At 34.8% G+C, this 25227-nt stretch overlaps 1 protein-coding gene across 2 annotated transcripts in view; it reads right to left on the reverse strand.

Moving 5' to 3' along the window:
- Positions 1 to 25227, reverse strand: part of LOC105249476 (probable nuclear hormone receptor HR3) — a 94801-nt gene that overhangs the window by 36509 nt on the left and 33065 nt on the right. Inside the window, exons 1-2 of one of the 2 annotated variants that reach the window (XM_025409727.1) lie at positions 22848 to 23713; positions 16814 to 17579 (exon numbers count right to left, since the gene is read on the reverse strand). The exons of the other annotated variant lie outside the window; for it this stretch is intronic. Coding sequence (XP_025265512.1) covers positions 16814 to 16937 — 124 coding nt within the window. The 5' untranslated portion in view covers positions 16938 to 17579; positions 22848 to 23713. Of the gene's footprint in view, positions 1 to 16813; positions 17580 to 22847; positions 23714 to 25227 lie in introns of those variants that run through there. 2 annotated transcript variants of the gene reach the window in all.

The raw sequence follows: 25227 nt of genomic DNA on the forward strand, positions 1-25227 counted from the left end.
CTCACGCACAATTTAGCCTCATTATGAGAAGATCAAATTAACAAAAATTGCGTTTTCTACTCTTCAAAAGATGAACATTATTTTCTATTAAATACAATCAAGAAAAATTTATTTTTAGGATACCTCCTGGCGTTGTTTTCATGTAGTAAATGATCCCTAATGATTCTACGTTGGATTGAAATAAGAAAAGAACTTTTCCGTAATAAAACATAGTTAATTATTGGAACAATATTTCTCGGAAAAATATTTGTCATGGTGTATGAAATGTTGAAGGCATGTAAATAATATAATATAATATATTGTACATGTTAAATAATAAAAAACAACATTGAAGAAATACTGATTTCGATTTTACATGAGTATTCGCTACAACCAATATTTGAGTATTTATATAGTAACCATTTATTATTAATTTTAAATTTGTGGAAACAAAATCAATTTAATATTGTATCATCTATTAATTTTTATTAACGAAATATAATATATACAATAGAGCTTATTATTAAGATAAAAATATAGAATAATCTTTTTTTCAAAATATTTCTTCTAATTTTATTTTATCATATTCCATTGTGCATAAAATAAGCTATGATAAAAAAGAGACAAACTTACAAATAACTATAAGTAACTATAAGTAAATAAAAAATTAAAAGATTGGAAATTACAAGCTTACGCAATGAAATACGTAATTGAGATGTATCCTGCGGAATATGTTACAAAATCTGCGATTGTATCATCCCACAATTCAGAAAGAGAAAGAACAAATGGAGCAACAAGACCGATCATCCTAAATCCGCTCGGCGTCTGGTAGAAAAAGACAGTCGGCCGTTGCTCGACCCAGGATTGCGTAACGCGAGAAGCGCGTTTCGCGTTTCCGTCCCCTCGGAGAATACGTTTTCCCCTTTTTACACCGCGCCGGATTATAACTTCGTACTCCACTCGTGTCGCAACGCATCGTCGCAGCCTCGGGCAAAACGCGACTTTGGGTTCTGCGAAAAGCGCGTGTTCACGGAACAGACCTCGGCGATTTCGCATTCACATCGCGATTCCATGCGCAATAACGAGGTACGAGCATCGTCGGCTATGTCAGTAATAGTTGGCAGCGAGCGCCATGTATGTATATGTATGTTGTGCGTGTGGCATACGTATGGGATTTTATTAAACACGCGATATTCCAGTATTTTTATTTCAATAAACCGCATCAAGCTCGCTCAAGAAAAGATTATGAATGATCTAGAAATGAAGTTTATAGATAAAAGAAACCGAGAGAGAGAAAGAGAGAGGGAGCGAATTTCAATATAAAAAAACCCCTGAAACATTCATAACATCTGATAAAATTACCGTAAATTTGATTTTACTTTATTGAATTGAATCTTGTAAATTTTATTGAATCTTGTAAATTTAATTTTACTTTATTGAATTTCAGATCTCATAAAAATTAGTATGAATTTATGATCTCGATAAATTTTGATATAAAATATATTTTTTATCTAGTGATATATAAATATTCTTTATTTTGCAATGTAGAAAATTAATCACGCGTCTTTATCTTCATAAGTTTATCTGTGCAAACTGTAGATTCTACAAATACACTTTAAATGCATCGTAAATCTTTAATTATCATAGAAAATCAGAAATAATTAATGTTAGATCAGGTTCAATTGGAATCGCTAATGCATCGTCGCCTTCGTCACAAAACAAAGATTCATAATGCGCGGGTGAAATGCGCGATTGAATATTACGTGGCGGCAATGCAATGCTTCGCCTACACCGTTTCTCATGTACCTACATACCTGCATCCACCCACGCGTCACTTGCGAACTCTCACGTTCTACGTCAACCGCATCGTCCGTCAGGGAATTCGGCACGAGAAGAAACTTCCGGAATGAATCCGTCCCTTTTCCTCATTATTATCTATTAATAACTTTACTAGGTCTCGAAATGACCAATACACGCGTATTTCTTTATGTTCTATCATTCTTGCGCAATTTCTTACTTAAACGATCAAGCATTTTTCGCAGATATTGAAGATGTAAGAAAAATGGTCCGTTGTTTATTAAAATTGCGATGTGAAAAATCATATTTTATATATTATATATTTTATAAATTTTATAAAAATGAGATTTTATAAGTTACATACGTTTAAGTAATAATGATTGAAATAGGCTCTATTCGTGTAACTAATAACGATTTGAGAGAATAATATATTTCTGCCAAGTTTCGAAAAAAATTAGTTCATTCATTAAAATAATTTATGTTTAAAAAATTTATAAAGAGCAAAGAGAATGAAGACATATCTAATCGATAATTCTTTCATTATCGAGTGATCGCTACGATTTTGTAAAGGTGTGTGTGATTGTCGGGAAGCCGATGACAGGGCTTATGCATTACGTGCAAATGCGTGGGCGTGCATGTGTAATCAATGTTGTAATTGGTCGATCGCGCGAACGTCTCTGACAGCGATGTGATATGCATTACTACTCTAAACATTTTCCTCATTAGGCCTGATTACAAACAAACGAACAATAAAAAACGAGCATTACAAGTTGACAATGTAATAAACCATTGCATTGTAAATTTTGAAACACATCATCTGTGCCAAAAATTAGTAACTTTTATTAGAAGAAATTTTTAGAAAGCTGGTTAGAAGCAATATAATTGAATATCGCTATATTAAAAAATGTCATAAACTGTTCAACTCAAATTTATATGGACTACATAAATGACGATTAAATTCAATTTAAACGTGTCAAATATTTTACAATAATGAATAAAGCCGAGCAATATTTTATACGAGATAATCGATGCGGTGTCACACTTATAATATAAATAGTTTTCAAGAGGAGAAATTTAATATACATAATTTATAAATTTTAATGAATGCAAATATATATCAGTCTGCGAAGATATAAAATTTCTATGAAAATTTCACATTTTGGAATTTAATATCTTAATTTGAGTTACTTTAATGAGATGGTGTATGTTAAATATAAAAATATCGAGGATATAAATTCATTCAAAAATGATACATTGCATCGTTCTTGTAAAGATATATACTTGAGAAGTCGATCGAAACTCACGATCGATAAAAAGTACGCGAATAAATGTACTTTAATATTGGTAGACGCCCTCGTTACCCGTAGAATGTAGGTTAACCACGAAGTTAAAAAAGCAGAGTGAGGTATTTTATATTCCGAAGAGCGCATACAGTGTTAACTTTTTAATATTATACTAGAATGCCGTGGAAAAATCGTGTTACACAATGTTCATTTCTACTTAATAATGCGGTAATGGGTTTTCATTTTCTTTAATACAATTTTTGTTATTATACCATTAGATGCAATTTTGTGTACATGTGTTCACGGGTTTTATTTATACACGATGAAAAGCAATAATAAAGTTATAGATAACATGTACAGATTACATATACATATGTAATATGTATGCATTCGTAACATACACATATATTCATATCACGTATCTTCTAAAAAATATCTCTTTATAGGATGACTGATATCGTAATATTGATAACTTATGACTTACAAAATTTAAAAAAAAACATTAAAGATGTTGTGTATGTATTTTTAAAATATTATTTAATATTTAAGAAATGTCCGATAAACTGTGACAGAAAAGAAAGAAACACAAGGAAGGAGAAAAGTGACGTAGACAGAATTCAGTGATTTAATAGCACAGAATGAAGAATTGACAAAATCTTATCATTTTTAAAATATTATTACATTTGCATAAGATTGTTTTATTCTTCTTGGATATTAGGTATCGTATGTTTATTTATAAACTCAATTTTTTCAGAATTTTGACATATAAATTTATTATTCTTGTACACTAAATTATAAAGAGAGAGAACACTATTATACAAAAATTACGGAAAAGATAATTTATTGCATTAATAAACATCCAATACACAAATATATGAGAAAATATGAGCTATTTCTTGTAACTTGTTAAAGAGACTTAAAAAAAAACTTTTATTATGCAGCAGTACTGAGCATCCACAATATGTACAGACATTAAACATAAGTAAGAGCGTTATCTAGTAATTTCAACTATTAAACATATTTTCTAGAAAAAAGATATAAGAATTTATTGAAAAAATATGAGAGAAAGAAAAAAGAATATCTAATTACGCATAAACAGATGTAGAATTATTAGTAATATCGACATATTCATTTTAAGGAGAGTGATTTTTACTTTTAAAGAATTTAAAAATTTTTCATTATTTTCAGCAAATTATAACGCAAGATAAAATGATAATACAAAAGCGTCTTATTATCTGGAAATATCAGGTCAAGTCCTCGAGTTTTCAATTTATAAAGATCGAATAGTTAAAGAAAGCACATATTAATTAACTATTAAAGAAAATGTATTAAATTACAAAAGAGAAAGAAACTCTTTCTCCAACTTAATAAATTTAATTTTTATGTTAATTACACTTTGTATTCTCATAAAACAATCATTACCTCATGTCCATAAATAAATGAAAATTCCTGATAGCATCGAATAAATGTAAAACTATGTCAAAGAGAAACAAATATATATTTCTCTCGACATCGCGAAAACCGATATAAAATTGCACATAATTGCGATCGAACGGTCCGCACGCGTGCCTCGAAATACGAAACCGGTGCTGCTGCGCCGAGGACCGACGTAGCGATTTCCATTATCAGATACCCGGTGATGCGATGCACCTTTTTGGGAGCCGCAGTGACGCGACGCGGGGCGTCGGTCGCCTACGGATACGGAGGAGAGGCCGAAAGTCGGAGGAAAGTCGATGACGGCGATGATGCCGCGTGGTGTGCGTGTGCGGTGCGTGCGAAGAGAGAGAGAAGAGACAGGCGGAAAGTGGGACGGGGGACGAGCGAGCGAGCGCAAAGCGGCGGGACGCGGCGGGAGCGAGGACGGGGACGGGGGGGACACAGCGAGGGGGCACTTGCGAGGGGAGCTGCAGCGTGCGCGCATCGGCGCGCACTGCACAGTGCATGCACCTTCGAGAGGTGTGGGTGAGACGCGCGCGTGTGTTGGCGCGAGCGTGTAACTGGGTCGCGGGTTCGACAACTTCAGCCAAGGCTGCTCGCACAGTGGTTCTCGATCCTCTCCTCCTCGCAACAACACGTTCGATTTTGTATCGAGCCGCCGCCGGCGGCGTACAACACGCCGGCGAAAGCTGCGATATTATTGTTATTGAGATGTGATGTCTTTTTCATCGACATTGTTCCCGCTGTTTACAATTATGGAACGAAGCGTTAAAAATTTACATTGAAACGTGAACTTTAAGATATTTTATATATTAGCGCGGTGTATATTATAAGATATATTATAAGATAGAAGAAAATGTAAAAAAACATAGAGATTGAGATGAGAAAAAGTATAAAATGTAAAATCATATATTTTATATGAAAAAATGTAAATATATTTTTTATATGAAAAATTATATCGTTTATACGAGAAAATATGCATAACAAGTATGCAATTTTGGCCCAAATAAAACATAGAATATAAAATCTTTGTATAAGTAAAATATGAAATGTAAAATTAATATTCAATAAAATACTAAATGAAATATTGTAATAATATTTATAATGTATATATGTCGTATACAATTTTTATCTACGTTTATTCTGGATAACGCGTATTTTTTTTTTCAATGTGTATAAACTCGAGGCAACAATTGATACAGTTTTGTATCGTATAATAGTATTAATTTAAAATGAAGAGATAAGAGAGGGACATTATCACGCAATGTGTAATCTAAATAACAATACTATATAAATAAAACTATTTCAATGTGTACGCAAGTACTGAGATTAAATATAAATTCTCCTAAATTACTAATCTAATAATCCTATCATAAATATTGACTCGATATAGCTCTACGATACAACAGTTACATTAGTATATACAATTATTGCGTTGTGTCACATTTGTCATATATTGATTTAAATGCTTCGAATAATAATTCGATTTTCATGTACGGAATTATCACTCGATTAATTAGATTCAGCAAAATATGTCCCCGCAGTTTGTTTCTTTACCGCGCGAAACGACGAAGGAAATCGCAAGTCGCGCTAGGTTGCGAAATATTCTTGCACGTAGCCGAAGGCGAAAATGGCAGGTGTCATTGCGGTATAGCGATGGAATTATGCGACAGGTATTACGCTGCGCTATGTATTCTCCATTTGGCTGCTCCATCTCTATCCTTTTGGTCAGATGACAATTATTTTTTTTGTCTATTTTTTAATCTTCCTGTGATAGATATTTTTTTTCAACATGTTACATCTTTTGTTCTTTGCGCGTAAAAAGGCGAAATGAAGATAAAAATGACATTTTTGATGGACTGTTTGGAAAAATAATCTTGTCCTACAAATACGAATTGTGTTTTCTATTAACGGTAGATACTAAAAAAAAGATGAGAATATCTTCTAATTATCAAGACATTTGAGAACAATCGATGCTATTCTATACTTGCAAGCAGAAGGCAGGAAATGTTGAACATGCACGTATATAGGATATTCGTTCTTTCACCTCCGAGTTATAGAACGACCGTTCTCGTTTCACAGTATTGATCTAATGTTGACTGTTAAAAAGCTGTGACACAATCAAAGATCTCAAAGCGTATTGTTATTTGAATTACACGAGCTTTATTTTAATTTCTCAAATTTTCTTTAAAAAGAACCTGGGGGAGATTATCGAAGAGTTTGCAATTTTAAAAAATCCCTCTTTTTTTCAATATCTTTTGAGTTTTGAAAATCTGTTGAAAGTTAGAAATATCAAGTTATATTCCACACGATTTGAATCATCATGATGAGCGTGTTGAAATTATTATTCTGATTTCAGAGTGATTTGTATTATGACATTGGACATCGGTCGTGACAGGGGAGACGCAATGACATAATATCACTGGAGAATGGGAATTACCTTCAGAAAGATCAATGGTCCAAGCGGTGCTTTCGCTAATCGCTATAATTATTGATAGGAGCTTAACGGCGGTAACAACGGGATAACGATCGCGAGCTCTCTCTCTTTCTTGTTTTTTTTTATAGTACCGTTTAAAGTCCCCTTGCTACGCAACACCTCTGCTATGGCCCCGATAAAAAAGACAGTCACGTTGCGTAGTTTGTACGTAAATAAGCGCCGGGACGAGATCCGACTATCATATTCACGCAGGATGCGATTACATAAACCAGCAGTCTTTCTCTCGATCCCCTCTACCATTCACTTGGTCTTGTCTCTTTCTTTTTTCTCTGCTCATTCGAGAGATCTTTAAATAGAGATATTTCATCTTAAATTAAATTACTTTTTTTCTATACTTTTTCTTTATTAATTTTATTTCATTACGTTTATGTTAAGAGATTTATATATTCTATTAATAGTTTTATTTTTCTTACGTATTATTAGAAAAACATAATTAATTTTTCTCTTCTTTTATTTTTGAGCCATTTAATATTAACTGAAAATCTCTTATAACATTATTTCAATCTTAAACTTTTGCTATTTCAATATAATTGTGTGGCCTGGATATTTAATCTCATATATTTCTATTTTTTATTAATAAATGTAACAAATATAATTAAAGAGTGTAAAATAAACCTTGCGTCAAGTTTCATTTTTATTTTTTAGTGTGTAAAAAACATTTATATTTATCACTTTTATATCTTTTCTGTAAACACGAATAATTCCTTTTAAGGTTCTCTCTGTGTGAAACATCTCAATGAAAAGTCATATAAGATAGTCAATAAACTCTATCCTCTATTCCGCTTCTATTCCACTGTCGCTCTTTGTGGCGCGTGCAACACAGGTATACGCAGGCTTGAAAAATACAAAGTTGGCGTGCTCGAGCGCGAAATCGCAACGACACAATGCGCCGCGACGCGGACGTTGAGTAAACACGACGCTCCCCGGAATCGATTTCTCCACCCTGCGCAACCCCCGTTCCGCGCCGTCCTCTCCGCACTTCCGTTACAAGCATGCATCATCCGTCGCACAGTTGAAAGCGCAATCCACCCCCGCGCGCGATCCGGCTTTTGCTGCGGTGAAAAGTGCGTGTTAACGATTTAGGAGACTGATCCCCTCTTCAATGAAGTTATAACATCTATAAAAGAGAACACTTCCTATTCATTAGAAATGAATTGGAAGTACTTTGATAGTGTTTTGTTTTATTTGATTTTTATCTCACTTTAATTGAATCGCGATATACCATGGAAATATAATTTTTATTTATGCAATAAATAAATAAATAAATAAATATATATATTTATATAATTTCAATAGAACTTCTTCATTTAAATATATAAATTCATTTAAATATTGCAAAAATATAGGGTATATTTCTTGAATTATTGAAGTTTTAATGATTTCAGTTTTCTGTATTTTTACACTGACATAATAAATTAAATTTGATTTTCAAAAAAACTGTCCTTAAAATCTTTAAACTAGGATAATTTTTATAAAATTGGAACGCCCTGTGCATATTTATACTACTATTATTATACTTTACTAATAATATTTTAGACAGAGAAACAAATTTTATCTATTTTAATATATTCCAGAATCTCTCTTGTTTTAGAAATTCTACATTCGTGTAAACGGATGAAGTCGATCGATTTCTCAATCTTATGGGGTATTTAAAGCTTTGCCCTGCCCTGCTCTGCTTCCGTTCCTCGTCCTCTCCCGCTTCCCTCTACAGTCTCGGTGGCAACCCTCTCTGTAAAAGCGACCGTGCCTCCCTCTTGCAATATATGTGTATGTGTATGTGTAGATGTATGTTATGTAAGATTTACATCAAACTTTAACAGCATTTTCTTCAAAGAATGCGGCGGTGTTTTGTTTAGTAAAAGTTTATGTCAAGATTATCTTTTCTCGTAAATAATTACAAATCTTAATAAATAAATCTTGAATATAAAAATTATACAACAAAAGATCAAAAACTTTTAATCTCTGAAAATCATAGCTTTTTCTTAAACAAATTGAAAATTTACTTTAGTTAAATTTTTTAACGTTACAATATTATTGATGTATTTCAGCAGGGAAAAATATGATACGAAAAATTGTTTTATTCTATATATTATTATAAATTAATATCACACAATTTTATTTCCCACGTAATATAGAGGAATAATTTACAATTTATTCTTACACGATTTATACTATATCCTATATAATAATTTTTAATCTAATTATCATTTCTGAAATATTTTCCTCATATTATTTAACATTTAATCTGTCTGAAAGAAGCGGCACTGCCAAGGGAAAAGTTATGCACGCAAAGTGCTCGGTGCACAATCAATCTCGGTTTTTCCCAATGCTCTACTGGAGATAGATCGACGATCAGTTCCAAGGACGTTACTAACAAGCCTAATGATACAACGCTCGCATAGGTATGTTCGAACAGATAGGTCTAAATCGGTAACGATGTCGACGAGCCAAGATGCTCGCAATGTTGTCCTACATCCGATCGCATCGTAGCACGCAGAGACCGTGCAGTCGATCGATGATCTTCCCTTTTCTGCGCTCCCCTTTCTCGCCCTTAATCGATACCAAGAGGACTCCATTTATGAGAGCATTTAGCGGAATAATTTCAAGCGGAGCATATATATTTTCATTACGTATATATTATTACCTGGAAATTCGCGCGTAGATCTCTAGATTCCTCTTAATAAATGTCGCTATTTCTCTGCGTTTGAGGATGAAAATATCATAAAGAAATAATAAAGTGTAAAATTTTTCTATTAATTTTTCTATTAATCTTAGACTTATATATCTTAGACTTTACTTAGATCGCGATCATAATATTGATCATTGTTGGAGTCCCGTAGCACAAATGTAAAAGTCCGTCGAAAAGCCACCGCGATATCGGGATATCCCGCTTTAAGGAGCTTCACGCTCGCTCCCAAGGCGCATGCACGTCGTTCCGTAACTTCCTTCTCGAGGATCTCGAGACTCGTCGACGCATTATACCAGTGATTCCCCACATTTTCAACGCACGACAGCACAGGAAGTAAAAACTATACTGAACTCGTTCACGTCTCGCAAGGCGCATTACCGGGCTTTTTCCATATCATATTCCGCGATTTGCAAGCTTCCGCTAAATTTTTGCCTTGCTGTAAAGCTACAATTTTCAGCAAGTGGATTGCTACTAGGATTGTTGATTCTCCGCCATTCTTGAATATTTCAAATATTTGTGTGTACACATTACATAAACAAATGAGATTGTAATAAACCGACTATATTACATTTTTTATTTTATGATTACGATAATGCGTTGCATAAATTAAACGTAAACAGAAATATTAAAAGGCTGGAAACATAATGTAAAGTATAAAAAATTAAACTAGATATTTAATAGAAATTAAATGCGCGTTCGTTCAGTTTCTATTAGAAGAAAAATTTTAATTGTGTATTCTCTTTCCAGAAACAAATATCGTAGTAACGACTCGTTAGTTTATAATAGGCTGAAATTAAAAATCAGCAATTTCTTTTCCTCGCCTTATCGTTCCATCATATTTACGAAAAGCCGATGCTATTCACGAGCTGGAGATTCTTGCACTCCATTAACACAGAGAGTTTGCATCGACGAGCCGGAAAGCCTCGTCTCTCTCGTCACAGCGAATGGGAGATATTACAAAACGGCAGTAGAGCATTGTTTTACATCTCCCTCTGCTCCTCCCAGTCCCTCTCGTCTCGTTTCCCTCTTTACCCCGCCTTTTATCTCCCAGCGGAGAGAAACGCTCGTGCTTTCGGACGATGCGGAAACGGTGCACGTGCGAGCATATCGACGTTTCGCCGTCGTTGATGACGGTGGCGGTGGAGGCGGCATCGTCGTCGGCATCGTCGTCGTCGTCGTCGTCGTCGTCGTCGCCGTCGTCGTCGTCGACGTCGACACGACGAGAAGCGCCCGTCGGTTGCACGGCCGTGCAACTATCGATCTGGGAACCCACGCTTCCGTTCCTCCTCCGTCCTCCTCCGTCGTCGCCGACGCCACCACCACCACCACCACCACCACCACCACCACCACCATCACTATCACCACTACCACCTACCTCGTAACTGCAGCCGCAGCTGCAGTAGCAGCGACGGTAACGACTACATCGGCGATTTCGCGAGAAACCATTTTTGTTTATACCCGTGTATGTTATTATTTAGCAGTGTCGTTTTCTGTTTAATTATGTGTATTAATTCAACCACGCATCGACTTTCTGCTCAAAAAGTAATACAATTCTAAATAAATATAATTCTCGTAATTCGGAATAAAATTTGTTGGAAGAAACCGATAGATTTTATGCGTAAATGCAATAGATTTCGTGAACGTTAAATTAATTTTTGCGCAAGATTATATAATGCAACATAGTAATTCTATATGCTAATCATGTCATATGCTAGTATTAATTGATTGCTCGTTATTGTATCTGTATTGAAATATGGATGAATAGTGATGAAGCATGAAATTATATTAATATATGTAAAGATAACATATAAAATGAAAAAGACAAGAAAAGAATAGTTAGTTCTTGTCATTGTGTTACTGTAATGATATTTATATATAGCTCACTATTTTATTTTTATTTTTATTTTACTTTTATTTTTATTTCCCACTAACAATTATTCGTATTATTTATCTATATAATTGCAAGCGCAGTTGAATTTTTCAATTTTCCTCTTAACGATTTTAACGATATCTTTAGAAGAGAATACTACGAAAAATAGATGTACTAAGAGAAAATAAAGAGCTGTGCAGATTTATCTTATAAATAAATCTTTCAGGTGTTTTTGCGCGCGCAAATCTGAAAGAAAATTCAGCTATAATGTAACGCGAATAAAATATTAAATAGCGCTTACATAAAATAAACGACGAGAAAATATTTCACCGTAAGTCGGTAACAAGAACGCAGTGAATGCTATATCGAGAATAATTGTACTTTGCACGACGACGTTACATAGAAATAAATTTCATTGCGCCGTTCCAGGAATAAATTAGTCCATGATATTTTATTAGCAGAGCAGCGTACAATTTCAAATAATAATAGCGAGCGATTCCGCTCCACGCGTCGCCGATTGACTTTCGCATCGCGGACGAATTATCATCGCGTTATTACGAGATAAAAAACGCGCAATCGAGTACTTGCAACGCAAGATAATTGCTGTAAACAACTTCCAACCGAGAAGAATGCATTCTTTATTTTTTTTTTGCCGTCAGTAATACTATTTTATCACTTTCGCCTATTTCGTAATGCAACTTCATCCGCATCTTCACGTTATCTCCTGCCTTTTGATCGAGAGATTAACTGATTGACGATTCGTTTACGTACATACGAATTAATTAACGTACACGTGTACATTTGCGAATATGCCTGTGTAATTATTAGGTCAAGGAGATAATTAAAACGTTTGAATAAATGAGATAATATATGTATGAATATATGCATGTGTGGGTATTGCCAATGATAACATTGTTACTTTTAACGATTTCATGATAATTAAATGTCAGTCATTATTTATTATTTATAATAATTTGGCATTTTAAAAAATCATTTCAATATTATTATTTAATGATTTTAATTGGTTTTAATTGGCCTATCTTTGTGCTCTTAGATGCTTCTCAAATAAGCCAAAGGAGTTATATGCTTTGAGTGTCTACATAGCTACTCTTTGTATTTGCATTTCTCTTTCTTTGATCGTTTTTTCTTTTTTTTTTCTACGACTTATCATAGCTTATTGCCACACTTTAGTCATGTAAATATCTTACTTATAGCTCTCAAGGGGCTTGTCCTAGATTTCACGTAAAATTGCCATCAATCTGTTTGTCTAACCCTTCGCGAACGATGGCATTACATTGAAATTCCCAACGACGCGAAAGGGAAAAGTTGGAGGACGCTCTCCCCATTTCGACGAAGACGACGTGACGCGTTGTTGTGAGACATCGATGACAACGACAACGACAACGAACTTTCGATTGACTTCGTCGTCGGGTATCGGCCAGGATATTTTTTGCAGGTGAAAGCTATGGCCACGTGAGATACACTCGTGCGGTGAACGGTGGCGCGCATTTTCGGAGCGGACGAACCGGTTCGAAGGTTTTTCGTTGCGAAATCATCGTCGATGTACACCATCGTCGTTTCGCCGTGATCCCTCATTTCGCGCGTCATCGTCTTAACCACTTAAGGAATCAAATAAATATCAAAGTACTCGTCAAAAAAAAAAGGTTCTCTTAAATACCTGGATAAATATATATCAGGCGCTAATAAATCTTTCATAAAAAATATCGCAAATGTAAAGAAAAAAATATAATGGAAATATAATATAAAGTTAACATATCTCGATATTATATTAAAGTTGTAACATATTTTTACTTTGCATTATTTATGTGTAATGTTGTGTAAGCAAGTATTAAGTGATTAATTATTTAAACACACTGTAACAATTTACATCGAATATAAGATTTTCGTGATCATGTTCAATATAGATCAAAAGTATGAGTCATGATATCTAACTACATTTAATTAGAAATAGCATTAGTTCATTATAAATCAGTGCGATATTAGTAAAAAACATAATTTTTGTTATTTATCTGTATAAGAAATTTTCTAATTAATTGATAATTCTATTACGCTTTGATCTTGATTACGTTAATTAAATATGAATTAATTTGTCGAGAATGCTTTAATGATTCTTGTTAAAGTGTGTTTAAATTTTTAAAAATATTAGAAATATTTGATTTTCTTACTATTTTAAAGCTTTTTATAACATACAATTGTAATATACATTTTTTACACAATATAATTAAAAATTCTAGTCCGTATCATAATTAAAGCCAATTAACAAAAAACTTTTATGTTATAATTTATATTATAATTTATTAAAAGTAATATTATTTGTTTTATATTATATTTTTATTTAATATCTATGGAATTTTAGGTATTACACACACAATTGATTTTCTATACTTTCTGTTAAAGATTATAAATAATCTTTAAAGATGGTATTAAATATTATAAATAGCTCTCTACATTAAAAGTTATAAAAAGCTTCAATTCTTTAGCATATTTTTCGCACATTATGTTAAATTCTCTGCAATTGCTGTCAATTCTGATTAATTTGAAATATATTTTTTAATATTTTTGACTTTTTTTATATTTTCCATAAAATGTCAAATTACTAAAATAGCTTATAGTTCATATAAATATACATTTTATTTTAACACATACGAAAGAGTTTAAAAATTGAAAATTATCTAAAAACATACCTAAAATTTATGTTAAATGTTTATAAATATAGGAAATAATATTTAATATTAATTATAATAAAATTTGTTAATTATAATCAATTAATTGTCATCAAATTTTTCATAAAATAATTACTTACAACAATTATAAATAAAAGACGATGAAACTATGAGATGTGTATAATATTATTGTGTGTATAATATTATTTGAAATATATATGCAATGTATATATTTGCATTCTTATTAGAGATATTCTTTGGATAATCGCATTATTGTATCAATTACTATCAATTGCCATTGACAATATACAATATAATTATCGGTAACAATATATAATACATATGGTTCAAAGGTTTTAATTATGAAATCAGTGCAGTATTATTACTATGTGCGCTATCTGCCTAATTTATGCATCTGTCTATTATTATTCTATATTGATATTATGACACAGGAGTTGATTTTTTTGGAAATCCGTGAAACAAAAAGTAGGTTAATTTAATTAACACGAAAACGGAGCTAATATTATTCAAGATAATCTAATATTATTAAAGAAGTCGTTAAGTGTAAAAACAACAGTCCACATTTTCTTATAATCATTATTTTTTCGAATTTTTTACTTTGCTTAAATATTTTATATAAGATTTAATTTGCAACTTCAATATTCAAAATATTCTGAAGAGGATCAGTTTAAAAAAAGTCACGATTGATCGTGCATGTATAAAAGATTATTGAAATAAAAAAATTCTAAAAAAGAAGAAAGAGAGAGAGGAACAATTCATACTTATTACGAGATGTCTAAAGACGTGTGGAAGTTTACGATATTGAGCCTCGTGGTCGTCCCGAATACGAATACTCGATCGAAACGCACGATGCCGAGCGAATTATGCAAAGCGAAAGTATCCACGTAAGAACGGGTTGCGCAAAACCCCGTAAGAAGAATACCCGTGTGAGGCCAGCTGGTAATATTGGCGAAGAGGAGGTGAATCGTCTGTCGGCAGATTTTGCGTCGCCCCCATAAATAGATTTATTTTAAGATTTATTATCCTTCACGTCTCCTGTCAACCTCAAAATATCGCTCGAGCGAGAGATGTAAATAAAAGTAATCTATTTCTATAACTATTTTAAGGGGAAATAATACTGAATTGATTAAAATTTACATTACAGAACATTTTGATTAAAATTTATTTTCACGGTAATACTGCTGATCTATTTTCATTGCAAAACTGGTTCACGCTATAGTAATAATTATAAATTAATTACAACCTATATACTGATGTTATAATGTATCATAATACGCAGCATATTAAATTAATATGTTAAATATATGTAGCATATTAATCTCATATACACATAAATATATTATGGGAATATTAAGTTAATGTATTGCTATTATAAATTTCTCTATCTTCTCTTCTGCTTCACTTTTTTGTTTCTGTATGTTTAGCAAATGCATTAAAATAATTAATTTAGGTAAAAAAATTAATTTAATAAATGTATTTAATATTTTCTCCCTTCTTTTTTTAATTTTTATATATGAGCAAAATTTATTTTATATTTGAATAGTTAAATAAACATGAAAGAAGCATCATCATACGTACGCTACGATTCTAATCAAGATTCTTAATAATAGTATGCAATAGTATGCATATAGAGTGTCGATTACGATAGTCGTGCATCAATATATTTTTAAACCGGGCGAATTGCATTGGCACCGATGTTCGCAACTGATGACAATTAATAAATGTAATTCATATTTTAGTGATAATAATATTAAAACAATATATTGTATTTTTAATATTCTATTATTTTTATTTCTTGTATTATTTCGTTTTAGAGAATAATTTTCATCGATTAATTTAAATATTATTAGACGAGCGCACCACTTTATGTTATAGATTAGTATGCTGATTAATTCACAAGAGATAATATTTGGTATTGACTATCTGTTGTTTTATAAGTGGATATTAAAAACGTAAGCGAACAATCCAGTCACAAATGGATGTGCCAAAGCGATGTGTAACGAGAGATTTATTACAACGTTCGGCGCACGCGTGATTAATGGGATTTTATAATCACGTCGAATAGCGATCAGACATCGCGTTCTATTTCGTCATGTAGATAATATATGAGTATAAAGGGTAAAGATCGAGTATCCCAATATCTCAATATGCCAATATTTCGTTTTTGTGCCTCGATATAATTTTAAGATCTAGAAATTCAAATGCCCGAGATTAAATCAATTAAAATATTTCAGACTTTTATAAATTTTACAGACATGTATAAATATTCATTACTTTTAATAATGTTACGTATCTGATCTGATTAATATTTTCTTAAAACTAAGTGAAAAATCTATCAAGATTAACGGCCGTTGATAGCTCTAGATTTCAAGTTAGATAATTCCCAGATCGCTATTCTCATCTAAATTATCTCATTTATGATGCAAATAGGAAAAAGGAACATTAAAGTCATTTAGCGATCGATTAACTCGTAATTTGTCTGAATCTTACAAGTTTAAATATTTTTTAAATAAACCATCGTATCGTCCACTTTAATCTCGCAATCGAGTCATTTACCTTTTATGCTCCCCGACGAGGTGTGCGGTGTTTGGGGCGCGTGCGAGGTCAACGGCAACGGCGAGCCTGAGGAGGTCGCGGAGTGTTCCAGCTTGGAACTCACCGCGCTCCACATCTCGAACATGTTGAACGCCGTGGTGACGGTGTCGTGGGCCGACGTTTGCCAGGCTGATGCCCTGTTGAATCACCGGGCGTCCTTTGCCGGCCCGATGTAACATTCGCGGTCGCGTAACCGCGTTAACCCCCTGAAGATTCCTCTCGCTCCCGTTACAGGGTCGATGCGCCACTGCTCTTTAAAGGACGATCTGTCTACTATGAAGCGGCACTCGCGATTACTATGCTATTGGTCGATTCATCAGTCATAAAGTTTGTATTTCCGTCCTTTTCTTTTTTCTGTTTCTTCTTCTTCTTCTTCTTCTTGTTCCTCCCCCTCCTTCTCCGCCTCCTCCACGCCACCCCAATGATAGTGCAACGTGACACGATTTATCGCGTACTATCACTCACCCCCTCGTACGTAAAAATCGTCGTTGGCTTAATGATTGTAACGATGGTATTCGCTCTTAATCGCCCCGAAGTCGTAGCACGCCGAGTCGAGTACTCGTCGTGGTCGTTAATGTTGTTGCGCTCACTTCGTTTGCTGTTATCGCGATCGTTGACGCGTTTTCCGTAACCGTTGTCCACGTAACCGTCGTTGCTGTCATCGGGAATCGCGCGAACTCCCGACGACGTGACATGGCTCCGTCGAATTTCCCTTCTAGTTCTCGATCTGGAAGGAAGTTGTCATCGCGCCGATTATGCGAGAGTTGTCGTACATATGATGTTTTATAGCCTCTTTGTAATTTTGTTGCTAATGGAAATTTGCAAGTGACTAAAAATATTAGCAGACTCTTTACTGCATTGTATGAACTTATATACATTGTGTGAAATTTATTTATTAATTAGATCTTGGGAATTAATACAGATAAAAATTATGTCAAATAAAAACTTTGTGTGGAATTTCTAATTTTTAATCCATTTTACATATTTTTTTGCCTCTCTTTTTATGCTATTATCTTACTTTAATTTTATTAATTTTATTTTTCCATAAAATTCAACATGATATATTTTTACATGCATTTAGATTAATCCGATATAATCAGACCTCCGTTGCAAAAATCTCTGATTTAATGTAATTTCATTTTATTTCCACAGTTTCAATAAGTGTATGAGAAAAACGAAAGAGGATTGAAAACATCAAATATAAGATTAACTCATGCTTGATCGGACACACCATCGAATCGTTTCGTGCTATTTCAATTCGAACGGAGGAAGATTAAAATTTCGCCAGACAACGAACTACATTCGCAAAATTGACAATTAAAAGAAAATTCTCTAGAGATACGTCATGAGGAAATTGCGACGAATTACAGATGAATAAAATGATCAATTCGTAGAAACACCGACACAAAATTTAAATTGTAAGACGTTATGTAATACTTTCGAAAGTTTTCGAATCAACTTTCTAAAAAGGCAATCGAAAATCGCTTTTATGATATGCAATCTAGATAAGAGGTAATAACAGCAAATACAAAAATCAACTTATATATATATGTATATGTGTTTTCTGTTTCAATTTCTCGAGCATAAAGATTTCAAGAATATTTTATAGCCAATTCTTTAATCAAAAAGCTTTCGGAAATCAATACATGTGTACTAAAGATACACATTATAATGCATTTAAAAATTAAAGATTGCAAACATTCGATTACAAAAAATATAAAAGATAAAAATAGCTATTAAATAAAGGCAGTTGAAACAGGATTGTTTAAGATTGAAAAAAGTAAAGAATTTAAGTGGCAAGTATATAAAACTTGACGACACGTCATTAATCTTGAACGATCGATCTCGTGAAAAAGAGGCCGACTCCTGGCGCATCGATCCTGCATTTCCATGCACCGTGATGGTTCCCCTTTAATCCCAACCGCGTTGCAAGCAGCGGAGAACTCGCGTCGAGGGGAACCGTGCTTCGCTATCGAGCGAAGCTCGGCGACCACCGGCCGAGCTTTGCGAGCCTGTTTCCCAACCACCCACCCATACAGGGTGTCCCAAAAAAATGTACACGCCGATCGTGCAGCGAAATCGGAAGATTGATTCTTGATTTTATTCAACTTTATTTGTGCAATTCAAATTTTATGCAATGAATCTTTAATCTATCGAAAGGATATGTCAGTTTATACGTTCCAAATGTTTAATGTTTTATTTTTGACGACGGAAAACCAAACAATTTCAGGAGGATTAGTAGATTAAAATGTAAAGATTTAAATATGCAAATTAAAAATACTTTACTTATATAATTTACTTTTTTAAGAGATTTATCTACAGACTCAAAAGATCCAGCTGTTAATAATTAATGTAATAGCGTTCAATAATCTAAGGAAATAAGCAGATCTAAACAGCTATATATTATTCATAAATTAGAAAGAGATATTATTATTATTATAATTTTGTGAGTCTTGTGAAGAGAGAATTCTCGATTTACAACCGCTTGGGAAACGCTATTCTCAAGAATACTAAAATCACCGTTATATATGAACGTGGATGTCCGCTGACCACAATGAAAGGAGAAAATTGCGAGAGAAGAGGAAGGAAGGCGGAAAGTACAAGAGATAGAGGGAAAGAGGAAGAGGGCTCGCGGTACCGTACGTACGGTTTATGTTCCCACTAGCCTACTGACTCGATGCTCCCTCTCAATCTCTATCTCCTTCGTTCTATCTGTTCTTCGCTTTAGATCTACCGCGTATTTTCCTGGATTAGCAAAAGATCGCGTTGTCCAATCTATCGCAAAAGGATGTAAGCTGCTTTAAATCCGATTTATTGTATAATTTTACCGTAATAATTTTAACTAATAAATTATTTTAATAAATTCTTATTTTCATTCAAGCTTCTCAATTATTATGATTTCAATTATCATGATCAAATTGAATGATCAGAAAAATTATAATTTCAATAATAAATGTCATTATATATATTTTATGTCCAACGAATAGCTAACAATTTTAATTTGCTTTGTATGTATCTTTTATCTTTACTTATCTTTATATGTGAAAAATATAGTGCATATTATATGAAGATATTAGAAGAACAAGGTGAAATTTAATTGTATATTTTTCTTGATAAAATATTATTATTAATAATATTATTAACGTTATTTTTTCTAAAATGTTATTTATATTTATATTACAATTACCTTCTTCTCTTCAATAATATAAAAAATATATAATATTTCGCGATGTTAAATTAATATAACAAAATAAATAAAATGAGGTAATGATCGTGATTGTTTTCACTTAAGTCGTAATGTATGCTAATGAAAAGTTTCAAATATTATCTTAGAACTGCAGCGCGAATAAGAACTAAAAGTCGGTGAAGTACGGCGCGCGGGCGTGCGAGCTCTTGTTCGCGCGTGTGAATTACTTTCGCCCTGGGGGGGCATCGCATCTTATTTAGGTCGTATACATCGAGCGTATACTTCGGTTCTGGCACGAGTATGTCGGCGTCGTTATTACGGCATCGCCATTATCACGAGAAAAAGACAAGAAAGAGAGAAGGAGACAGAAAGAGAAAAAAAGAGAAAGAGAGAGAGAGAGAGAGAGAGAGAGACAAACACATGCACAGGTGACCTGACCGTGTGCACGCGACTCATATTTATCCCCCACCTGTCTCGATCTAAGTGACTTATTGAGTATTTTACTTGTTTCGTACATTCAGCGGAGGCAACTATCAAACAGTTGTCGGACCTGATCCTATGTAAATAATTGATTTCATGCGATTTGAAGACGATAAAAATAATACGCGCACATTTTTAATTATACAAATAAAATCATACACATGTATGACAAATGACATGTAATATATATGAACGGTAATTAAAATATATAACATGCATTCACAAATTAACAAATATGTTTTATGAAAATTTGCATCAAATTAAAGCAAGAACAATTATGGATTTATTTAAAACTGAACTATTCATAAATGAATTTCTTATTCTTCGCTTAATTTCAAATCTGATCTTTACTTGATAAAAAAGGCATAATAAATAAAGCTACTAAAAATTTATGAAAACTAATTAAAAATTTACAAAAATTATTAAATTATTAAATGATATTTTAGTCATCAATATGTTTAACCGTTATTTAAGAAACATGATTTCATTAACGTCAGCTAACACTTTAAAATACTTTATAATTTTATGTTTCTTATCGTCTTCATCCCATCACGTCACATGAATACTTCCGCTCGTTTCGCGAGGACACCGTTATAGATAACAACGGGAATATATATATATATATAGTCTATCTTCTAATATACATTCTATGATTATACCATACAAATTACTCCGTGTACTGCTGATATCGCATATAAATTTTGCGCATATATCGATTCAGGCACTTTTCAAAATACTAAATATAGATCTTTCTTACAAATCTTTCTGATGCTTATAAAATTTACATTAAAAAATCAATAATAAGAAAAAGAACCAATTATTGGCCTCAATTTTTCTTTATTTTTCAAGACTTGATGTAAAAGAGTTTTTTCCCAAAGTGCATGATAGAAAAAGCAAAAATATAAATAGAGTTTTATTTTTTTGATAAAAAAAGAGTTGAAAGTAAAAAAATATTTCTAAAAAAACATTTCATAAATATATCTATTGAAATTTTTTTAAAGTATTGAAGAATAAAATTAACATTAAAACGTTTATGAAAAATTTTCCTTAGAAGATAAGCGATATTAAATTCGCCAAGTAATAAAAATTCAAAGTTACGTAAAAGCGCCGGATATCCTTTTTATGCACATATTTTTAATATTGATTCCCACCTGATTTAAGACACGCACAAAGACACAAAATTCGTTATTATATCACAAGAGTTTCTAGTTCTTCTTCGTATCCATTTGTATTCAGAAAGGAATAAATTTCTTTATGTTATCTCGCGAATGCAATATATCTGCAGAATGAGAACCCGCACTTTTCTGTTCGCCTGCGTGCAACACGCGCGCGCGCGTGTGCGTGCACGCATACATGTAAATGCATACAGTCGCGCGTCTGTATCGCTGTGCGTGCGATGTAGGTATTACTTAATAATATTCATAACCGGGAGGTAAATGCTGGAGTGGGCGAGAAGACGGGAGGGAGAGCGAGAAAAAGCGATAGAAGCAAAGAGACGAGAGTCTGTCGAGAGAGACAAACACATCGCGAAACCGTGGATGATTGAAGATATGAGAAAATAAGAGAAGCGTAGAAGAGATCGATAACGTAAAAATGAAAAACACGTCATTAATATTTTATAACGTCAACAAGCTCTCATGAGTGGAGAGTGAATTTTTTTAAGAGAAAAGACTCGTTAATTGAATTTGCATCATGTTTCTATAAGATATTGGGGAATAAATTACACTTTTTTACGATGCTACACGAAATTTCGAATCTTCCCGTAATAAAAAAATCAATCTTATGCCTTGATTGCATTCCTTGTACTAAATATGGCTGTCCTACTATCCAGTGCTAAATGTAATAGCGTTAATTTAATATTTACAAACCAGAGTCAGATATTCGTGTTTAGCAAAATATGTAATGTATGAATATTTAGCAAAAATATATGAGAGGCCTCATATATATTTATAAAATTGTGAATAGCAAAATAATCTGCACAATTCAGTTAATTATCTGAACATAAGAAATACGACAAGAAATTAATTTTATCACTATATTGAAATAATATTAAAAATATTTGTTTTCCCTCTTTTGAGATTTCTATTCCTAAAATGATTGTTCGATATGGTTTCTCGTACAGAGGACAGATAGTATAACCCTATTCGATGGCATAAAGTTTTCATTGATGCGAAAGCTAATGCACTCTACTCCAGAGGATCTATTTCTACGTCGCTGTCTGGCACCGTTATGACGCATTGCTCCTCCCAAGAGAAACACCTCCTCCCCAGAGAGAGGGTGAATCGGCACGAAACGAATCGGAGGGGTGCGTTTTATCCCGCGACCCACCACTGTCGTCGTCGTTCGTCGAACTGAACAATTCCGTAACGTCGCAGCGATCCTCGAGGACGCGCCTCGAGGTATCATAAAATAATGCGGGGGCAACCCCGAAGAAGTCGCGGTGACACTTGCTCGCACTCGCTTCTCCCTCTACTCCACGTTGGCGAACGCGTTCGCATCACTCACTTTCACTGACGCGCCGCGCGGCGGGCCGGCCGCTACTGTCCTCCCGCGCGCAAGGGGTGGTACCCCGGCGCCGGCACGAGAAAACGTCGATACTCCTCTTTTTCCCTCTCGTCGCGGCACCGCCGGATTACGAACGACGTGCGATCACGACAGTGTCCAGGGGCGCGCGCGACACGAAGACCAAGATGACGATTACGGGCGATCACGAGCACTCCGATGGACCCTGTCCGTCCGGACGTGCACGACGCGGGGCGTCGTCGACTGGCGCACTCTCGGGCGGACAGTCACGAGCAGTCCCACCGCATCCCGACTATCCGCGCGTAAGGGTCGCACGCGGACCAAGCAGCCGCGAGGACGGGCCTCGGCTCGCCGCGTGCCATCGGTCCCTTACGCGGGGACGCGGGGGTGACTGCGGCGATCTTGGGCGACGCGCGGGAGGATCTCGGGAGATTGCGCTTCGCGAACGCCGGTTACTCCGCGGATGCCGGACAGCGCGCGCTGATCGGGGGGGAGATCACTTGGCGGATCACTCCGAGACGCACCGGGCGCACGAGGGGTCGAATGAAGGGCGTTTGCGCGGGATGACAGGGACAGGGAGAAATTTCGCGAGGCACTTGAAAGAAATCGCGAACTGTGTCGACCGCGAACGATCCCTTTAACGGACACCGTGGCTGTCGCGCGACCGTGGCTCTGGGTTGACTGGTGCGCGTCGCGCAAGACCGGAGAGAGCCAGCCCCACCGTTTGCCCTCTCGCTCCCTCTCTCTCTTCCCCTCCCTCCCTCCTTGCCAATGTCTCTCTGTCTGTCTTTCGCGTTTTGCGGGCCGGTTGAGGAGAGAGTGAGCGAGAGGGACGAAGAAAGCGTGAGCGCGATAGTAAGGAGGGCTAAGCGCGCAGGGCATAAAGTGGGAGACAGGCGTGAGGAAGGGTGAAAGGAATGCGGAGGGGATGCGAGGGAGGAGGAAAGAAGAGAAGGCGCGTCGTGAGTAAGGAAACTCTCATAACGGGAGGGAAGAATGAGGCGAAAGGGTGAGAACGGAAGGGAAGGTGGTGGGTTTTCAGATAAGTCGTGACTGAGGAGATGCGAGAGGAAAAGGGTGGTAGGGTCGCTGTAAACAGGATCACGTTGGGGTAGGTCTAGCCGCGGCCCATGCTCCCTTCGATACTTTCCGGAGTCTTCCGCACGGACGCGGATGACGCTCTGATCGCGAGGTGTTAGCCCTTTCGATGTTAATGATCCTGATTATAAAGGGTGATTCTCTGCGACAGGATGTTTGTAACAAAAATATGAGCTTTTGAAGTGAGACTTCAGCTTGAAAAGTTCTGATACGTGCAATATGCTACATTACATCGTTGTAACGTAATCATACATGAAAAAGAGCTGCTGATATCACTTTATAGCTGCTAATATTATTTTCGCGATTGTAACAAGCTTCTCTCCACGTTCGCGTGTTAGTTACAAATTTTTTTTGACAAGAATCATTCATAAAGATGCATTATATAAAATCTCATTTGAATTTAAAGACAAATTATTTATATGAAGCTTTTTTAGTTAAGCAATCTTTTTGAGATGTATTAAAATAATCATGTAACGAGCAAATCTTCAAAATTATTAATAAGACTTCGTCTAAAGCACGTTTTTTTACTCGGCGTCCCGATTATGTCAGCTCTTCGTCGCGCGCTAATAAATATAATAAAGAACGATTTCATCGTAAATGTAACACATATGCGTGACAAAGGGGTGGAGGGGGAGATAGGGAGGGAGTTATAAAAGCGTTTACTTTCTGTCTATGAGCAGCGAGGCCGGTTACAGGATGGCGCACGCACTCACCGCGCCACGATCGATCTCAGAAGCGATCGATCGGTAGGGATGCCGCTGTCATCGTCGCCGCGACAAGGTGTTATTCGCTTAATAGAAAGGCGTCGTCGTCGTCATTCCTACTATCATTAAGTCTAATCTACTGAATCTTGATTTCATTAGAGCAGAGAGCGGGACTCGACTGTGTTCGATTATCGGGAACAAAACGCTGATGAAAATTTCAAGAAGACATTAGTGATTTATGCGAGTAAAGATCATAAATTATATCGAACACATCACTCGAATGTATCTTCACCTTCATTTCGAGTAATGATCATACCATCTTTTTCCTTTCTTTAAAGTAGTTTTCCACCAGTTTTGTGCGTTTCGATATTAAATACATCTTT

This window comes from Camponotus floridanus, unplaced genomic scaffold, assembly GCF_003227725.1.
Source record: "Camponotus floridanus strain SB8 unplaced genomic scaffold, Cflo_v7.5 scaffold10, whole genome shotgun sequence".
In the NCBI taxonomy this organism is placed as follows: Eukaryota; Metazoa; Arthropoda; class Insecta; order Hymenoptera; family Formicidae; genus Camponotus; species Camponotus floridanus.